General features: G+C 35.5%; 3 protein-coding genes across 4 annotated transcripts; all 3 read right to left on the reverse strand.

The window, feature by feature from the left end:
- Positions 1-3,288: 3,288 nt before the first annotated feature.
- LOC110687440 (U4/U6.U5 tri-snRNP-associated protein 2-like) lies at positions 3,289-10,635 on the reverse strand. Of its 2 annotated transcripts, none has more exons than XM_021864090.1 (10): positions 10,393-10,631; positions 9,679-10,106; positions 8,447-8,691; positions 8,172-8,256; positions 7,848-8,033; positions 7,591-7,761; positions 7,316-7,510; positions 5,251-5,422; positions 4,387-4,558; positions 3,289-3,808 (listed from the first exon to the last, which is right to left on the reverse strand). In XM_021864090.1, the coding sequence occupies exons 2-10, from the start codon at positions 10,048-10,050 to the stop codon at positions 3,709-3,711; spliced, it is 1,698 nt and encodes a 565-aa protein (XP_021719782.1). In that variant the 5' UTR covers positions 10,051-10,106; positions 10,393-10,631; the 3' UTR covers positions 3,289-3,708. The 2 variants fall into 2 exon arrangements, with proteins under 2 accessions (XP_021719782.1, XP_021719783.1); XM_021864091.1 differs by having other exon boundaries at positions 3,750-3,872; positions 10,393-10,635.
- Positions 10,636-12,199: 1,564 nt separating this feature from the next.
- LOC110687441 (rho GDP-dissociation inhibitor 1-like) lies at positions 12,200-15,960 on the reverse strand. The gene is made up of 5 exons (XM_021864092.1): positions 15,110-15,960; positions 14,873-14,939; positions 13,902-14,120; positions 13,686-13,810; positions 12,200-12,777 (listed from the first exon to the last, which is right to left on the reverse strand). The coding sequence occupies exons 1-5, from the start codon at positions 15,341-15,343 to the stop codon at positions 12,709-12,711; spliced, it is 714 nt and encodes a 237-aa protein (XP_021719784.1). The 5' UTR covers positions 15,344-15,960; the 3' UTR covers positions 12,200-12,708.
- A 677-nt stretch (positions 15,961-16,637) lies between these two features.
- On the reverse strand, positions 16,638-20,243 carry LOC110687443. Its single transcript, XM_021864093.1, has 3 exons — positions 20,036-20,243; positions 17,209-17,433; positions 16,638-17,112 (listed from the first exon to the last, which is right to left on the reverse strand). The coding sequence occupies exons 1-3, from the start codon at positions 20,189-20,191 to the stop codon at positions 16,897-16,899; spliced, it is 597 nt and encodes a 198-aa protein (XP_021719785.1). The 5' UTR covers positions 20,192-20,243; the 3' UTR covers positions 16,638-16,896.
- Positions 20,244-21,040: the final 797 nt, after the last annotated feature.

Below are 21,040 nucleotides of genomic sequence, written 5' to 3' on the forward strand. Positions count from 1 at the left end.
ACAGTTCACTTTGTAGCATCAACTCATTATTTTGTACCTCATGTTCACTCTTATCTTGCACATCCTTTAGACTAGAATTCACTTCTTGTATTAAGTTGTTGACAGTATTGTCTCGATCTAAGTCATCATCAACTCCCTCATCTTCCCCCTCCTCTTCCCCTACTCCCCATTCTATGTCAGTGTCATTAAACTCAAAGCTTGATGAACCAGATCCAGAATCTGATTCCAAGTCAAGCTTTCTCTTTGTCTTTATTTTCCAATTGCTGCTTTAACCTTGGTAGGGATGGAAATCTAGTCCGAATCCGCCCCTAGTCCAATCCGATCCGAAGGAAAAAATGCAAACCGAATCCGAGAAATAATAATCCGCATCCGATTTCGTTTAAAAAATCCAACTCCGAGTCGGAAGAAGGTCGAAGTTGGAGTCTACTTAGAATCCGACTTATCTGATCCGACTCCGACTTTTCTATGTACTTATATATATTTTATTATTCAATTCATGTATTCATAGGTCTTTGAAGTTGATTATATATGGGTTGCTATTGATAACTGGGTCAAAATTAAATTTAAAGTCGGAGTCGGAGGTTAGAAATTTAAGTCGGGTCGGAGTCGGGCGTCGGAGTCGGAGGCGGAGGCAGATTAAAAATCCGACATCTTGTAGGGTCAGAGTTGAATTTTGCATAATCCGATCCTAATCCGACCCATTTCCATCTCTAAACCTGGGGCTTCTTCTAACTTCGGTGAGTTGACTATTTTGGGTAGGTTCAACAGTAATGGGTTCTTCACTAATAGCCCTAAAGTCTTCTTGGCTAGTACAATAAACTGCTACAAACCCATCCTTATTCTTTGTCTCCAAAAAGCCCTTCACTTCATCATCATTCACAATTTCCCTTTAACCACTTGACCAAGTCCTTCCCTTTTTTTTATACCAAATATTCCACAAGCTTGGCACATGCAAATCTAACTTCACAAACCCCCAAATGTAAGCTTCTCTAAGCAAGTGGACTGACATCTCACTCACTTTGCAACTGTACCTCCAATATTCCAAGCCATCCTCATACACACACACAGTCTTACCCATTTTTTTTTGTCACAAACACACCACCTAATCTAACCTTAACATCTACAAATTCAACATCAGCAGCCATCTGTGCATATAATAAAGCAATATTAATTCATTTACACAACACTCGATTATTTACTAAACCCTAAAATAAAGATTCTACAATGTGTTCCAAATAGCTTAATTAAACAATTCCTCCAATTGACTGTGCTAACAACATCCTTAGTTTTTCCATTAAATAATAATTACATAATAATTGGCCACGATAAAGTAATTGAATCAGGTACACAATGAACCCTAACTTTACACATAATTGCAATTATACCATCAACAACCAACAAATTTTAAAATTAAATTCAAAGGTACAAAATTGCTTACCTCTTTCAATGCCATTGCCCTGAGCAATGTAAGGAAATTTACCTACGCTACTGGTCCCCAAATAGCAGCCAAAGATGGCGACTTTTTGCACTTGATTCACCTTCTCCAGTACATGCAATTACACAGCAGTAACCATTTTGCAGAAAAAACATAAACTTAGGGTTTTAGTTTAATAATTTGGAGAGTGGTTGAACATTTAGCAGAGAAGTTATGAAGAAAGAGGGAGAAGAGAGTTGATTTTTCAGAGATTTAATGAAGAGATTGAATGAGGGAAGGGTTTGGTTGAGTTCAATTGAATAGTTAGAGGGTGAAATCGAGAGAAGTGAAGAAAAAAAAGGAGGGAAATAAGTTAGGTGGGGCACACACAAGGAAAAGTCACCGGAATTTTGAAAAAGGTGGGAATCTGAATAATTTTTTAATTTAAGGGGTGGTAAAAAATTTTTAAAAAAAATAAAAATTGAACGGGTGGTTATTTTGAAAAAGGTGTCATTTTTGGATGGTAATTTAAAAATTTTCCTTTTTCTAATAGGGCGTCCCAAAATGATATGCCTATTTTTAAAAATAGTCTCTACTTTTTATTACTCTGTATTTCCGTAAATATTTTTTACTCCTTTTTTTTTAAGTGCCCCATAGTTACATACTGACATGACACGCATGCCGATACAAAACTTTGACTAATAATATCTTTAATTATTATTAACTATAAATTATAACAATTGAATATTAATTATCTACTCATTGAGACGATTCTAACAAGTACCCACAAGATTATGTTTTTTCTTATGTATAATTCACAAACATCGATCAAAGTATGTTTAGTGAATAGTGCCAAAATCCCCAATGAGGCACTTAATAAAAAAAACGGAGTACTTTTTATCTTTCCCATAGAATATTTCTCTACTCCCTCTTTTTTCTTAATTTCCGTGAAATTGGTTATGCAAAACTTGAAGTATTAATTACGATATTGCACTGAAAACTGTGCAAAAAGAAAATATGAAAAACATTAAAAAAAAATAGAGAGTACTTTTTTAATGCCTATAGTTTTAATTCACTTTCACTTTTTTTATATTTTTCAATTCCCCAACAAACCCCATTTAAATATTCAACTCAAACTTTTTAAAGCATCTAAATACATAACCTTGTCGAATCAAGAAAATATTATCAAGAAAATACACGAAATCAAACTATTTTTGAAGATTTTAAGACTCGGAATAAAAAAAAAAACTCAAATAATGATGGAGATGCATCCTTAAGTCATAAAAAATGTTTGAAAATTTGGAATCATATTAGATAAAGACTCGTGATGAACTTATATCAATAACAAGTGTGACCAACTAAATTGATATTACATAGTTAAGAGGCAAAATAAATAATTGCAATCACCCAATTGGACTATTGCGGTCTCATGGGGACCCATAGGAAACATCTTATCTTCTGCTCTTTGATTTTGAAAAGCCAAATCTTTGTTAAAAGCCAAAATACATGACTTTAGATCAAATTTGTGAATTTTTTTCAAAAGTAAAGGGGGCGGAAAGGTGTCTTAAGGGGTCATGGGTCATAAAACTCAACCATAAGAGACTACCAATCTGTTTCTAAAGCCTAGAGAATAAGTTTCATTTAATAACATAATCAATTTAGAAAATTATGGTTATAATAATTAAGAGCCAAAAAAATTGGTTCTAATCTCTAACTTCTTATCCTAGAGTCTCATTAAGATGTTGAAAATCCTTTATTGGTACGTATTTGATTATCACATGTTTGTTGATGCTAATTGTTACTTAAGCGTTGATTGGCTTATTCTAAAAAAAAAAAAAAAAAGTTGACACCCGTAAACAGGAATGGTCCAATTATCGTTGTGAAGTAGCGATTCACACTCCTTTTTTCTTTATAATTGCATTCCCTGTTTCTTAGAAGCAAAAAGCTTTAATTCTGATTATAGGATTCTACTATTCCAGGATGAGCAATACAAAATTAACTCTTCCTCTGAAAGCTAAAACTATGAATGAAGGTAGAAAAACTACATACAAACTTCTTTCCTGGTAAAATGTTGCAGCTACTCTTTTTCAATTTCTGGAAGTATGTGACGTAAATACGAACTAAATTCTGGGAAGTATATCATCCTACTCTGTTCAACCAGAATAAACACCAAATTTGATGGCAACATTTCCAAGTTTGACAGATGGTGACTTTGTTGTTCAGCTTGAGAACTAATGGTGACATTTTAAAGAGGAAAAAAAAAAAAAAAAAAAAAAAAAAAAAAAAAGAGGCTTTCAATGTTGCTGCTGTAGCTCATACACCTGAATGTACGCCTCTGAAAGAGCAACCATCTGAGGTAGTGTTTCTGATACATGCAAGTCCTGCACCTCATACCTGGGGGTATTCACAGATCCAAAATGGCACTAGAGTGAGCCGGAAAACATGAGAGTATTTTCAACTGTTCAATTGATAAATGAAAAAAAAAATAAAAAATAAAAAATAAAAAAATAAATAAAAAACTAAGCAAAAGAAACAAGGCAGAAAGGTCAAATATTGGAGGAAGAATATACTCCGTAGAACTGGATATAATAGTAACTAGTAAGCCAGTAATCAATCAACCAACCAATCAATCAAAGCCTTAATCCCATAAGTGGGGATTAACTAGTAAGCCAGTAACCTATGCTATATTGATATATCCCAAAAAAAGAGTCACATTTTATGTAACTTAGAGAGAATATTATTGAAATACCAGACACACCCTCAATCACTCATGGAATTGAATTTACTATAAATTATGCGACTTATTTCCATAAGATAATGGTGAATTCTTAACCTTGCTTAGGACTTATGAGAGATTAAGACAATGAGTTAATTATTTCTAAAACAATGCCACTTAACGATTATAAACTTGTCCCAATATAACAAAAGCATGTATAAGTTAAGAGGCACCAAGCTTATAAATTAGTAATTACCATTGTTCCTCTGACTTCCTTTGAACAAAGACTCTGTACGACCCTTCACTAGGCTTGCCATCATGAACAATGTTTGCAATTAAATCGTATTTTGAACGCAATTTCTCGTCATCTTTTGGTGTGGGCAGAGGGATATAATCCTTCAGCTCGAGGTTCTTCACAGGAAAATTAACTGCAAAGAAACATTTGTGCTGTAAAATTAGGGTACTGAGTCATATATATCACTTAATAAGAGAAGTGAGGCACGTGTTGCAAGTATACACATGATAAACACACTGCAAATGGGCATGGGTATTAAAAAACTCTAAACATGCTGATGTGGAAGGCCAGGGAATTAAGCAATCAGTGGTGTGGAAGGGCGAGGCTGCTAGTCTAGCTTCAGCTTTATTAATAGGATAGTCCATCAGCTTCCGTAGTTCGAACAATTTCCTTTGCTGTAGCAAGCAAATCAATTGGACGTGGTAAACTGTAGTCTCTGTTTTCCTCATTCTTTCACACTTATTTTACGTTTAATAAGTTCAGATAAGATAAGGGCTGATAAAGTGAAACTCAGGTAAAGAGAACACTACCGTAATCTGATGGCGATAAATCCATAGTAGATTTCTAGTAGCTAAACTATGGAAAAATATACCATTCAGAAAAAAGGCGAGTGCACTTGCCAAGTAGAAGTAAATTTGTTTTAATCAACCAACATATGGCAGAAGCGTAAGGTTGACAAAATACTGCTTCAGTTGAACATAAGGTAAATTGAAGCAGCACAAAAAGGACGATGAAGAAAATTAGCAAAACCCACCTTGTAATGACAACTAGTCCTATCATGCACTGATGCACACAAAAATTATAGCCACGAAGCACGATACTTACCAAGGGTGGGATTCTTCTCAACAAAAAAGTTGTTTTTCGTGAATCGCCGCATGTGCATAATGATGTAAGGTGGCAGTTTGGTTACACGATATCTCATCCTAGCGATTTGAGGACGCACAACTTCTGTTATGGTCTCACCATCAAACTTTTTCAATATGTTGAAAAGTGGAACCTAAGAAAGAACACAGTTAAGCCAAGTCCATCAGATTACCATACAAAATAAAGGAGGAAGATTAAAAAAATATGCGAAGTATATATTAACAAAGATGGTGAAACCAGAAGACATGCATGATGGATGCTCAACTAGAAAATACCCCCCTCCCCAAATCTCGTCGTACAGAATTTTCAAAGTTACGTTTTTTGGAAAATCAAGGTGTAAATATTGACGAGCACATTCAAATTATCTGTAGATTGTGATTTGTGCTTAGATACAATTCAGTAATGAGGAGATAGCTTCACGGAACGGCATAGATGCAACTGCTAACTAAGCCATAATTCTCTGCCCATCAAATAACCATCAAGCATATTCAAATGCTAGAGGTGTGACCAGACACATCAAACAAGCAAAACTCTCTCCCAGATTTATCTATTAAAAGTTAAAACCTTAGGGCTTGTTTGGCACTGTCGTAGGTTTGTTATTTTCCATTTTTTCCTTAAAAAAAAAATAAATAAAATAAAATAAAAATAAGGGCAAACTTGTAAAGTTAAAGTGGAAAAGAGAAAAACAATAAAAGTGATTTAGGGAAAAGTTTTGTTTTACACTTTCACAAAACACATTACTTCATCTCTCTCATCTGTAATCTTGACTCCTGAGTCCTCTCCTTTTCTCACTAATCTGTATTATGATTTGCCTCTATCTGCCTCTCATTGTCCTCACTTGGTATAGGCAGAGGACTAGAGGTGACTCGCCAGCAAGACTGCCAAGGGCTAGATGGACAGGTGCTCTACTTAAATTGAAGACCAATGAGATCAAGTAGGCAGCGTTGACAACAACAATCAGACAAGGAGTGCTGTTGTTCTGTATTCCCCTTCCCCATTCTCAATCTTAATTGTTACTTCACAAAAATGATGAGCTAATATGATTTTTACAAGCTTGGGTGTTCATTTGAGGTGGATCAAGGGGGCGGTTGATGACAGATTTTGTAATAATTAATGATGAACTAATAAAATTATGGAAGACAGTTGCAAAAGTGTGAAAAAATTACAGTATTTAGATTTTGTTTTAAATTGGAAATTTGATTTGAATTATTATATAGTTCAATGTTTTTTCTGTGTGGTCGGGGTTACTTATTCGGAGGTTACTCAGTCAGTCAGGGGTTACTCAATCGGTCAGGGGTTACTTATTTAGGGGTTATCAGTCAGTCAGGGCCCTCAGGAGTTACTTATTCAGGGGTTACTTACGGCCACACGGTGTGGCCATCCACATATAAAAATTTGTGTATATAGTTTAGTCTTTATCTAAAAAAAAATGTAAAGGATACTGAAAAAGCCCTCAGAATTCAACCAAGACTACAGATTTTGTCACCAGCAAGCAAAAGGATTAGCAGAATGGGAAAAGTGCATTGGAAAACCAATGTATTCTTCTTGCCTTAAATCAAATGTTTTCTCCCTTTGGTAGCTGCTGCAATAACAGCCCCAGAAGAATCAAAGGACACAATCTAGGGAATACAAATTTTAAGAAAATTGGCAGAGAGTAGTACCATTTATACAGGCATTAATGGCATTGATGCAACATCTACCTCCACAATGAGGTTCCTTTTTCAGCTAACAGGAAGAAATTATGTATGGTTACTTAGACTCTTTTCAGGAAAGCAACATCCTTATGTTATGAGTGGTTTCTACACGACAATGCATACAATTGAAACGAAAGGTCCTAACACACAATGTTCAAAGGCAAGCAAATATTTGAAATTATACTCATTGCAACAAGCAGATAGCCACTCACTCTCGGTTTCCCAATACCTAAATACTGCTGCACTACCTTAATGGGTGAATAAAATGATAAATTCAGAATCCAAAAACATTCAGCAATTGGAAAATGAAAGAGCAATCAAGCATTAAATACCTGAGGAATAATATTTTTTTCCATAACATCTTTAAAAAGTGGCGGAGGAGGCAAATCAAGGCTAAGCATTAGAAATGGCATTTTGGAAGTTTCTCTGACAACATTAGGGTTTTCGGATCCACCATTTTGATTGTCGCCACCTTCTCTTCTCTCAGTACCTTTACTCTGCATTTCTTTCACAACCTCCAGTTCTCCCTGTAGTGCAAATAAATTTCAATGAGACACGATCACTAACATGTAATGATACCCAATATGTACATAGATGGAGACGTTACCTGGAAGCACTGATGAATGATACTCGTGTTTTTCTTTGAGCTTTTTTTGAGATCTTTGTGAAGGGTATTAAGGAGCCAAGTCACGAAATCAAGTGGGTCAGATTGTGCACCTATTCGAAACTTTTTGTTACTTGCTTTCATCACAGCTTGCAAAAATTCATGGGGGCTCACCTTCAATGATTGAATCAAATTTAATACTCTATACACTGGTGAAATATTCCATTTGCAACTGAAGTCAAACATAACCATGTTTATACCTGTCCCTTGAAATTTCTTGCATGCCAGATTTTACGAGTGAGCTCCCCAAAACGATGAACCAGGGGAGATCTGCAATGTTGGTAGTTCTCTGGAATCAGGAAAAAATTCCTCAAGGGTGTAACTCGCATAAGCGCTTGAATTGTAACATTAACAAAATCAGTCTCCTTAATGTTATTAAGTCCTACCTGAAAACAAAATAATTTCAAATGGTCATCCAATCTGCTGTAACGCAGCATGACGAAACATAATATTTCCACTTAACATATAGATGAAGAACAAGAAGGAAAAGATTTTATTTTAGTCAGTCATGACAGAGGATATACCAGTCCAGGCAGGTAATCGGAGCCATCAAGAGCTCTTGCCCACAGCTTGCTTCTATCTAGCTGCTCAACTTGTTCCCTAGCAAACCTAGATACCAGAAAGATCAGCCAAAAGTTGTTATCTTCTGTACATCACACCTTTGAGGTGATCTTAACTCTATAAATTTTAGACATAAAACCATTACAGGTAACACCGTAAGTCCGTAACAGCATAACGGTTTAGGCATACAGCATATATTGATGTAAAGATGTACGTAGAAGATAAAAATGAAACAAACCTGGGGTTTAGAACATGACGGATGTCATCTAAAGATGGGTCATTGATCTCATATCCATCAGGTAGGCAAAAGACCTTCTCAGTCTTTAAATTTATGAAGATATGATGTCCTGCCTCCAGGCTATGAGTATATGCATGAGACTTGGGGCCTCTTCCTTGGTAATACTTACCGCACACCAGACATGCATATACATTCAAGTTTGTTAAAGAGATTGAGCAGAATTTTTCAAAATCAAAATCTAAAGCCTGCAAGGAAGCAATGTACTAAATCAGGTCTCCATAAAATACAAATGAAAAGTACTTTAAAATATCAATAAGTAATTTCCAATTTTTTCTTGGTGCTAATATCAAGGTTTACAGACTACATATCTACAAATGGTCACAATAACTCAACACAAACTGTTTAATGAACAGATGTTTTTAAATCATCCAGAGAACAACCCCAACAGACGAAGATATAAAAGTAAATACAGTTCTTTACAAGGTTCACACCAAAGGGCTAGCTCCCTCTTCCACTACCAATATTTCAGCAGCACAATATGTCACATTGTTTGAAACCCTCATGATTAAGAATATGACACAATTTCACTATAACGCTCCTTTATAATAATTGGCCATTCTCACACTCTGAACATCTCTCTACTTAAGCAAGGTTAAGTAAGTGTATCCAACAGTAAGTTTCAGAAAACTTTTGATCGACATCCCAAATTAGTAAACGTGAGTCATGTCAATACGGAGAATTATTTATAGATGGAGGGAGTACAAGTTTATATATCACACAGCCATCCTTACATCAAAATTCTACAGAATCTAGTAATCTACACATATTGTGACCCACTTATAGCACAATTGTTGGAGAAGTTTAAATAACACTTGAGATTTAACAAAGCAGAACACCCAGTGTCTCCCAAGACCAACCATCTATCCCATTACCCAGGGTGGATCAACCCCACCCTACCCGAACTTACGTATGCTCATTATTATCGTACAGAAGCATCTAAATCCGAAAAGAGGCCATCTTTCCAAATTCACTCCGCCTTCTAATTCAGCATGCAATTACAACTTTACAAGTAATCAATTACCAATACCTCAATCGAGAATCATGCTAACCACATTATAACTCCTTACTACAGATTCCAATAAACAGCAACAGTATCAAATAACAAAAGCTTCAAATAACATAGCAAACAACCAATAAACAAAAATTTGTATCAAATTCAAGTAATAGAGTACCTGTCTGTTAACAGTATCAAGGTAAGGGCAATCCCTCCTAACCTCAACGGCCCGATTGCGCTTGGCTTGATGAAAACCTAAATCCTCCTCATCTTCATCATCCTCAACATCATCAGCAACAACCCCATTCACACTGCCATTAACCTCTGCTTCCTGCTTGCCATTCCCCTCACTAACACGCCTCCGAATCGCATCCCTCCTCCTCTCGTCCTCTTCCTCATCATCATCATTGTATGAAGCTAATGGAAGTAGCGGGTTCTCGAAAGCATGAGTTTTCGGCGAACCTCCCTCTTCTTCATCTTCTTCTTCTTCCATCTTCTGCCTCTTTACCTCACTATCCTTCACCTCTTCTCTCTCTCTCTTACTTCCCATTGTCAATTCTCAATACTGGGTTCTCAAATCAACGATAATTTGGGTAATCTTCAAACCTATATGTGCAATTTATACACCCAAAATTAGCTTCTTAGAACCCTAATTTTCCACAATAGAAGAAAACAAAGCAAAAATATAGAATAAACCCAGAAAATTTCAGCTAAAGATAAACAAATTGATAAATTAAAGTTCCAGAAAGAAAAGCATTTAACAGTTAATCAACAGGATCTTTACATAAAAATACAAAAATTATTGGAAATTACAGAAAATACTTCAATGAGGGCAAAATTAAAAAAATATAATAATAATAATTTTACAAGAGCTTGAAATTCTGGAAAATACCTGTGAAATTGATAGGAAGTTTTCGGTTGTACTTTGATTTGGATTCCAATTTCCAGAGCTAAGTTAGTACAACAAGAATTTAGACTGACCGAATAAAACTTGAAGGTCACCCAAATACGAATTAGAAGATAATAGCCCAAAAAATAACGAAATTTGGATTGCTAATTATAGTAATCCAATCTCCTTTAACCCAAATTAAGTTTTTGGCTATGGTCCAATCATAGGGTCATAACCCAAGGGTTCATAGTATTCTTAAGCCCCGAAACGATCGTCCATAGTCCATAAAAGATTTATCGGAAAAGACGGTCAATCGTAAAATTAAAAATGTTTGTGGTTGAAAGGTTTTCAATTGTTTAATTGTGCGAGTTTGATTTATGAATTAAAAACATTCAATATTTGATGTAATTGAGATTTGTGATTAACTATTTAAACTTTGTGTATATCATTTTTTACTAAGAATATAACATTCATTTTTTAACCATAGTTCCATCATGTTTCATATATTCTTACAATTATCTTCAAGATATCGACCCTTACATTGATAGTAAAAAATTTTATTTCCTTTTCCAAGAAAAATTAGTATACGGTCTTTTGAGAAGACATTCTTAATTTTTTCCGTGTATCTTACCTTTTCAAAAAAAAAAAAAATCATCCAATTAATATTTAAATTCAAATATACACTATACGAATGAAGTGTTGTGATTCCTCAATCAGATTATATGTGATTACAGAAAACCTCATCACATCCCATAATAACATACTTTTTTTTAACGACCATAATAATATACTTCATACTTCAGAAAATGGACTTTTGATCCACACACCGTATTACACCTAGATTTGGCAATCCTAACCCAGACCCGATGATCCGATCCGAATGACCCGACCCATGACCCGAAATTAACTCAAAAACATGGATCCGAAAATGATCCGAAACCCGAAATTGACTCGACCCAATCCATACCCGACCTGAAAATGGAGTTGACCCGACACCCGTACTGACCCGACCCAAAATTGGCCCGAAGTGTTTGACCCGAACATACTCGATACCCAAAATTGACCCGAACAGACCCGATACCCGAAATGTCCCGAACTAAAATTACCTTATAATTGAACTTAAAATGTCTTGTACCAAAAGTAACTCAAATTGTTCATTTTCAACCATAGCTAAGCTCATAAACTGAATTGATAGTTTTTATTATAACAATAACAAAATATATACTCCGTATAAAATTATTCATTTGAGCTTGCTTCACAAATGAAACAACCCGAACATGACCCGACCAGATTTTGACCTGACCCGAATATGACCCGAACATACCCAACCCGAACTTGACCCGATACCTGACCCAAACATACCCAACCCGAACTTGACCCGATACCTGACCCAAACATACCCAACCCGATACCTGACCCAAACATACCCAACCCGAACTTGACCCGATACCTGACCCAAAGTTGACCCGAAAATCGACCTGACCCGACCCAAATGTTAGCTGACCCGAATGACCCATTTGCCAGGTCTTTACACCTATTACTCTTGGTCCCTTCCAAGACAATATGCCATTATAGAAAGTGACTTCTACATGTGGAATATGGAGAGTAATTCCTACATGCCAAAGCTTAGCTTTATACTGAACTTAGTAGAATAATGCATAGGATTCCATGACATTATTAGAATAGGGCACCCTTTTGAAAAATGTTTGGAAGACATGGTAGTTATAACGACCAACAACAAAAAGAGGCACCAATAATAAGCAGCAAGAAATAGACAATCATAAGAAAAGAATGCTTCTAAAAACAAAAGTTAACATAAGTGCACATTTGCTGAATTGCTTTAAGTAGCTTATAACAGCCCTTGGTACAAACATAGTAAAGCAATGCTCAAACAATTCTGAGGCTGATAACTTTAAGTAGACTAAAAAGATCGTACATAGATCGGAATTACAGGAATCTGGGATTGTTCAGACTGCATAGAAGGGTAGTTTCGAGTTAAAATATGTAAAGACGGAACTTTTCAAACCTCTCAACATATAGTTATTAAAAATGCTCCGAAAACAACAGAAATGTCAATTGACAGTTTAGCTAACAATGTCAACACAATGTGAACCTTTACACTGTAAGTTCCACACATGGAGACATTGCTGAAGAAAAAAGAAATTAAAAGTGGAGCAAAGTCTAGGTCAAGTGATCAGGAAAGGTTGTTGATTTAAAGCTGCCTTTTAGTTGATCTCTTCTTTCCAACTGCTTGAGTAACATACTCGATAACCTTCAAGATCACCAACCATCGAGAACCAATGGGCAGTATCAAGGGTTTTACCAATCCTTTCGGATGTCAAATGTGTAGTTGATCTCCAAATAGCATTTGTTGTCATCATCAACAAACTGTCAAGAAAATGAAATAAAATATTTTAATAATCATACACTCATGCTCAAGATTTTTTGAACAAGTGCAAGATCAGTATGGTATGGCATTTTTGAAATTTGAAATGAAAAACATAAGAGTAACAAGCTGCAGTAATTGACAACTATGACACTTTTGCATGCTTTTGAAGAAAATGTCAGCCAAAACTAAATTCCATGATCCGTCAGTTTAATACACAGGGTCCAGGTTGCAGATGTGGTCCGACAGAAAAGAATAGCAACTGCATATCTGAATTAACACACGAGTTCAATGGTTTCACAACATTATTTTTGGCCTAATATAAGATATGCAATTAAGTATGATGTACCCATAACTTGGTAGTAACAAAAAATGACCGTTATAACCTATCACCCTCAAACAAAAGACGGAGAAAACTTCCATTTAGATTGATGCCTGGAAATGAATTATCAAGGAGTTTCCATGAACGAGGCAACATCAAATTGGCCGAATCATGTATACCCTCCGTTCCAAAGCTATGTTAACATTGCTTGAGGGCACTTAGGTCAAGGCTAGTAAAAAGATTCAAAGAAAAAGTTGGTGGATGGATGAAGTAGAAATTGTTTGCTGATTAGCTGGAATGGTTTCTAATGGTCACTCAAGAGAGTCAAGACATTGGGAATCCTGTCTACTTCATTGACTTCTATGCTATGAACCATGGATTCATGGTAAAGATTTTGGCTTAAAATGAATCTAATAACCAAGTTTAAATAGTGTATTTAACCAAGTACGATCTCTGTCACGTTGGCCATCCCCTAATCTCTAACCAACTCAGCCTACAGATGATTCTACTATTAAATGAGATAAGGATATACTCGCATTAAGTTGTGTAGTTAAATAACAGCCTAAGAGGGGGATGTTTGATACTCACCCTTGTCCTAGCTGTATATGATCCTCTAGCAAAAATTCCTGATGGGGTGGTCTCCTCTGGCATTTCATGCTTATATGGCTCTGCTTGAGGGCTAAATGTTCCGAGCATTTCTTTCGTGCTATCAACTGTTGAAAAAAAAGCACAGTTTCAGGAAAAAGGACCAAAGAATCTAGGATTTCATCCACTATGTTAACACCAAAAAGTTAATGTATCTACCTTTAACTCCAGTTTTCCAAACAGTATTGGTGTACTTGAGGCCTGAAACTATGTTATGGTTGACCTGAAAAGCAAACTGGAGGCTGTAGCGGCTACCTTCTTTCAGTGTAAACCAGTTTCCTTTCACCTTTCCATTTTCTGGAATCTGAAGCAAAATATCATCTCTACCAGGAGATTTAATCGCGAGGCTCAAAATTTTTACATCTGGGTTAAGAGTTTCTGCAATATTAAGTGATCGTCAAGAAATCAGATGGAGCAACATGTAAGAAAAACAGCCAGTTTCTACCAAGGAAAATAGTAAACTTTAAACTACATCATACTCCCTTTTCTTTTGACATGGAAAGAAAACCTAACTCGTTATATGGATTATACTGAAAAAACAGATTACTAGGCTCAAACTACGCAGGAATATAGTACATCGTACTCCTATAAAGGCTACAGCTACAAAATCAGCAATATAAAAATGATGATTATAACTACAGGCAGAGCTTGCAACCAAAATACAAATTAAACAGCTTATTTCAACAGAGTTGTATCTATGTATTTCACCAACAAAATTTACATTAAATCAATATTATGGAACTATTCTCACATCGAAAATGTATCAATGTATATGTTCAACATAGATGAACTCTAGTAGGTGTTCATGATTTAGATAGGCCCATGTTCTACAGAGACAAAAAGAACTCCTTAGGATTTTGAAGGTTCCAAAGATCATGACTCATGAGCATGTGCAATTACCCTAGTAACGAGACATACAAGGAAATTATGTAGAAGTTGAGTAACGTAGTGGAAGAACATGATTGCGAGTGGCAAAATGTGAAAAAGTTGAATCAAAGAATTACATACTTAGATCCCAAACTAAAGTTTTTTTTGTATAGAATTAACTAAGGTTTAACTCTTAACATAACAATCTAGAGACTCATATGAAACACATATATAAAAGGTAAAAATGATTTCAAATTCATTACCTCCAATTGCATTAATGTCCACACTGCCAAGAAGTTGCTCCTTCCATTTCCTCAAACTTTCATCATCCTAAAGCCATGAGCACAAGACAGATACAAAATAAGCACACAAACAATAAAACTTTGTTGCTACTACCTTGGTCATAATTTATTGTCGCGATACTAGTTTAGATTACACTGTCAACGTGACAACTAATTCCGACGGGCCTTAGGAAAGACTAAACTGAAAACAGGAAAAACCTTGTCTTTCTCCAACTGATCTTTCAATGAGCATTGTGGACCCAAATCAATCTTACTCTCAGCATCATCATCATCTTCATCATCCTCAATACTAAGAACAGAATCTTCACTTAATTTCCTAGTTAGTTTTTCCTTGTTAGGCTCATTAACACTAACACCCTCTTCCTTTTCTTTGACATTCAGAACATCAGTTGAATCACCAGAAATTTCTTGCTTATTTTCATCAAAACCCATGGTTTTTAGAGTTTCAAAACAACCAAAATTCTCAGAAAACCAAATTTAAATACAAGAGAAAACCTTGGAAAAAAAAAAAAACAAACTTTTTTTGAATTTTAAGGCTCCCCCTACCAACCCCTACAATTGAAAGGAACCCAATAAAATGGAGGGTATGTGTGACAAATAAGGGAGCCGAAAAATCACCAAATCTAAATCAAAGTAAATATTTTTTAAACATATTTTACTTGGGTTTTTAATGGTAATATTAAATAAACACAGAAAGAGTGTGACCAAGGTCAAAGAATCCTAGAAAAAGATGCAGCAAATTGCAAAATAACAAAAATGGAGAAAAACCCAAGAAGGATAAGCCTAGGGGAAAGTAGAGACACCAAGAAAGGAATGAAAAACAGAGGAGAGAGAAAGTTAGAAAGTGCAAAAAAGGTTGGAATTAGTCATGTGGTGATCCGAAAATCAGGAATAAATATGAGAGAAGATAGTGCAGGAGAAGATCATGCAGTGCACTTTTAAAGCAGGACAATTCTTTTTTTTTTTATCTTAACAACTCTATTCACTTTACATGTTGCTCCTAAAGTCCAATCTTCAAGTCTTCCAAAAAAAAATTATGATCAAATCTTCAAGGTTTCCAATTTTAATGTACTGTGTAATCTTTTCCTAATTCGAAAAATCTAAAACGCCAGTGAGATAGTGAGATATGTCGAGAATTAAAGGTAAGTTTTTTACTAATATCGGAGATGAACTTATCATTGCTCCTTATAACCAACAGTAACAAAACTGTTAAAAAAATTGCCGAGAATAAAGGTTTAGAGAAGGAATACCTATAATAGCAAAAATTGATTTGACTCCGTAACAGTTTTATTTTGGTGCTTCGTGTTAGATGACTAAACACTTTGACAGTCATTATTTGTATACACTCGTCTTATACAAGAATTTGTACCTCTATCGTTGCAGCTCATTAAGCTTAATGGTTGACTTAATAATTTGCAATGATTAATAACAAGATAACCGGAGGTTGGTGGCATATCCCCTCAAGTGAGCGGTATGTACGGCAAACAAGCCTTTATTCCCCCATGAACAATTAAGAGAACCCCACAGACCTAATCAATGCACAACTAACAACATACAGATCATTATGATGATTTGTGAAAGGAAAATAGAAGTATAACTTCATACTTATTTATTTCTCCTGTTGTACCTAAAAGGAAATATAATCTTATATCAATCACGATTCTCTAACCTGATCGGAAAAAAACTTGGTCAACGCACTAGTTAGATTAACATTCTCACAAGAGCGTGCCAAAATTAAATCAGTTCTTAGAGTAGGAAAATCAGTTCTTACGACTCGAGCATAATGAATAGAGTATATCTCAAACAATTTGGCATTATCCCTGTATTAGAATTGTTTCAATAAAATGAAGGGTCCAAAATATCCTATAAGGGCTATAACCAAAAATGTCATGCATATATGCAATACAGACACTTCATGTCAAGCAAGATTACGCACCGAAATGGCTCTACACATCTACTTGCTCTCCAATTGAATATTAGAATTGTTAATCAGATCCCCATTTCTTCATAATTCTCTCTTTAGCACTACTTTGGGCTGCCTCCAGTTTCATTTCTTCAAACTGTGCATCATTGCCCGTAAATGATTTTCCAGTTATCATTGATGTAACGTAAGTGAAGCCGTTTTTTGTACTTCGCAAGGCAAACAGAAGGGGATTGATGATTACAGCCAGCAGCAGGTCTCCTTTGGCAGCTACAAGGTACTGTACAATGCAATCCACAAAGGTGGAAAAACATAAGAAAGGAAGAACACGAGGAGAGATGATTGAACTGTACTCAAGGAAAAATAAATTTCATACCAAAACAAGAAGACCCAATATAGCAAGACAAGCTTGTTGTGCTTCTTGCCAAAAGTTATCATCATTAGACCAGCCAAATCGCCCACCCCAACCAAACCACCCTCCACCACCAGCATTACCTCCTCCTCCGCCAACTTCTTCTCTCTTCTTAATTTCTTGGTCCCATTTTTCAAATTTTTCCTTGTTTCCACCAAGTGCACTTTCTAAGGCTTTCCTAGCTTGCTCCTGCAAAAAGCCAAGTCAATGCTACTAGATTGCCAGCATACACAATCACAAATATTCAAAAGATGCAGGGAATGGCACTAGAATCTTGATAGGCATAAAAATGTAAAATTTGATAGATGCCATATATACTGCAGGGAGAGATTGGATCCTCCAAGAGCATATGCCGAAAGATGTTTTGCCATGAAAGGACAGTACTCTACTGTAAGACCACCCTATAAAGTTCCATACTACAGATAACTAGAAGTTTTCTTTATGTAGCTTTTATAAGAAAATAGAATACATTATCAGTGGAAAAAAACCAAGTACACATAAAGGAGGGAAGCTGACTTCTAATCAGGAAACTACATTACAAATTATGTCTTTTTTTTTGTAACCTTTCCAATCAGACAGCTCAAAACCTTAGCCCATGGTGATTTTGGTTAAATTTATTAGTATACTTCTCATATGTAGAGAAAATGAGCTTAAGCAACAACAATGAGATCAACTAACGGCTACTTTGTACATATATATATATATATATATATATATATATATATATATATATATATATATATATATATATATATATATATATATATATATATATATATATATATACGAGTAATACGTAGTAGTAGACAGCCCAGAGCGGAGTGTCAAACAACCAACAAGTAAAAAGAATATGAACAATCTGAACATATAAAGATGTAATAATGATGAATCAATTATGAGATGCATGCCTGAGAATGCTGAAACAGGTCACTTTTAGAAAGCCTCTCATATATGTACTATAATTCATTCTAAAAAGGTGTATGTTCCTTAGAAATTACCAACAGATAGCCCTTGTTGCAATTGCGATTCAACCCAATATGGGCAACACCTAATGTAGGTTGGAGCCCTGGAGGAAATGTGGGGCAATGTTTCCGTGTGAAATGCACTTCGACACTGCCTTAAATTTAGTATAAATAGTAAGAAAATTAACTATCATCGCTAAAGCTTATTGAGGGATTTTCTCCATGCTTTTCTTATTCCACATGGGACCACATCAATGGAAGTTTTCACAGTATGCTGCACATCTACAGACTAGGCTCTAGAAATCAGCAGTTTAAGAGCTTCTAAGTACTGATCCAATTCCGTTTGACAGGAGGGGAAGAAGGGGAAAAGGATACTGTAACGACCCATATGGTGCAGCCCCAAGGTATCATCACCTATGAAAGGAAGCACAAGAAAGGACTGCAGACCGTTGGGGCAAGAGGTTTGGATCAGCAGCAGCACACCAATTTCAGTGGGCAGTCACTCAACAACAAATGACTGCTGCAGGGGTCAGATATGGGATATGCCTGTGCCAGTCCTTGGCCTTTTGTGCTAGCCTAGCTGGCCTTTTTTGCTGATTGTAATGAGCTGTGTACGTATGCTTAAAGGGGGAGTAGGGATTGGCTTAGTTAGGTATTTTGTGGCAATCTTATTCTGGAGGGTAGTGGCCTGAAGCCACCTAGGAGAGTGGTGACCTCAAGCCTCCGTTTGTAAGAAAGTTCTCAACTTTATCAATCAAGAAGCAGCCGAACCTCTCTCAATTTTCTAATTGTTCTTTCTGATTTATATTCTCTTACAATTTGTGTGAAATATTAAGTCAAAGAAGTAGCCAAGCATTACAGATACTATTAAAAAAAAAATCATTAGCTAGGAGGAATTCAGCCACCAAATCCAGTTCTTTGGTATCCGAAGTACATATAGGTAATGAATAAAGGCTACACTTCTGTGATGGTCATCACCGCCAGCTAGTTGGATAGGTTATATATTAAGGTACCGATAAAGAGTTGGTGTGTACTTTCATCCAAACTCTCCCACTTCCACTATCAAATATATCTATCATTTTGTTAATTAATTTTCACTCATACACACACCTAAGTTGGTTAATAAGCCAAATTGAAATTTGATCATGAAAAATGCATACTCGAGTGAACCACGGGTATTCATGAGGGAGATTTCAATCAAACTACCTCCCTCAAACAAATCATCTGTGCAAATGGATAGCGCGCTAGTACAGGCTCACAGCATCCCTTCACTTACACAGTTAAAGTAGCTATCACAATTTTAGTACATAGGACAAAGGCAGTTACAACCTTAGACGAAAACAAGTTTTCACCTTTCGGCCACATCATTTCAACCAGGTAGTAATTATGTATTTACATCAATCTATTAAGTAGGGTTTCTATAGACATTGATTAGTGGAGCTTGCAAATTCACTATATGCTACTGCAAGTCAGTTCAATATCATAATATTATCAATTAAGCATCATAGAGCAAAATCATATAAATAAGTGAATAACTTAAACTCTTAAATATCGAAGGAAAACACATATTGTACTTCGTAATTATCTCCCAGAAAATTCAGAAAAATTATTGACCCCGGAAATCCAAGTGCAAGAAAATCAGCCAAATTCTATCATCATATCAAGGTATAGCAATATCCCATTTCAAGTTACAACCACTATATTGAGAATATCAAGGTATAACAATTATTTTCAACATAACATATAGATTCAACAATATGCCCAGACAATAATATCTCATAACAACTCAAAATCAACAGCAAAAAAAGGGGGAAGAAAATATAGTTAACCTGCTTTCGATTATCTGAGAAAAGGCAAGAAAATCTGCCATTACAGCGCAATTGGAGACTCAAAGCAGCAAAATTTTGATGGCGAGATGAGGAAATTAGAGAAGATAAAGCTGGGGTTTTGCTGGGAAGAAGGCTAAGGTTTAGAAGTTGGGTCATTTTGGCTTTCCTTTCATTTCTCCCACTTTGGACAATACTGACTTTGTAGGATTTCTGGTTCAAGTGGGTGGGTGAGTCCTAGCTTCATGGGGCTTCTGGATCTGGTTCTTGTGCAGTTGTGCTATACTTTAGGTCTATCTTGGTGTTGAGTGAGCGAGTGATCCAATTCGATTGTGAATGTAACCATGTAAAGGTGACACTTGATCGGGTTGGCTCATGGCATGGTATGTGTGTTATTGTGTTTGTCGAATTGTGGGTCAGTTGTGGGTCACACTTTTTGAAAAAGTATTACAAGACATAACACGACACGACAAAGCGTGCTAATATATTAATTATAGTGCATGCATAAATAGCATTGCGATACGTCGATACGTGGACTTAGGTCAGATCTAAGTCGCCCTTTTGAATATTATGGGATGATAGTTAGTGGGCACATAGACCGAATCTAGTCAAGTCCAAGGCACAAAACACATAACACATCAAGCAAAGATCATAATTCACTTTATGAAAGACGTGTTTAATAAGTAAATGTTGCAAAAAAAAAAAAAATTACAAAGAAATTGATGCCTTGAATCAATGTGTGAAACTTTAACGAGTTCTTAAATATAGGTATTAATTAGTTAGTTTTCAATAATTATAAAGTGTTGTTACAAAGGATATCATATATACTCATCCCTCTTCACATGTATTTTGTCTAATAAAATCTTTATACACTTAGTATGTATAGTTAGATTTCTCTAAAGAATGTAATGAGCTTTGAACTTCTCTTTACTTTATGTTACTAATACGGAAAATAAAGTAATTTTAAATAGATAATCTAATACTGTAAAATGAAAAGTGGAGCATTTT

This window comes from Chenopodium quinoa, unplaced genomic scaffold (assembly GCF_001683475.1).
Source record: "Chenopodium quinoa cultivar QQ74 unplaced genomic scaffold, ASM168347v1, whole genome shotgun sequence".
Classification (NCBI taxonomy): domain Eukaryota; kingdom Viridiplantae; phylum Streptophyta; class Magnoliopsida; order Caryophyllales; family Amaranthaceae; genus Chenopodium; species Chenopodium quinoa.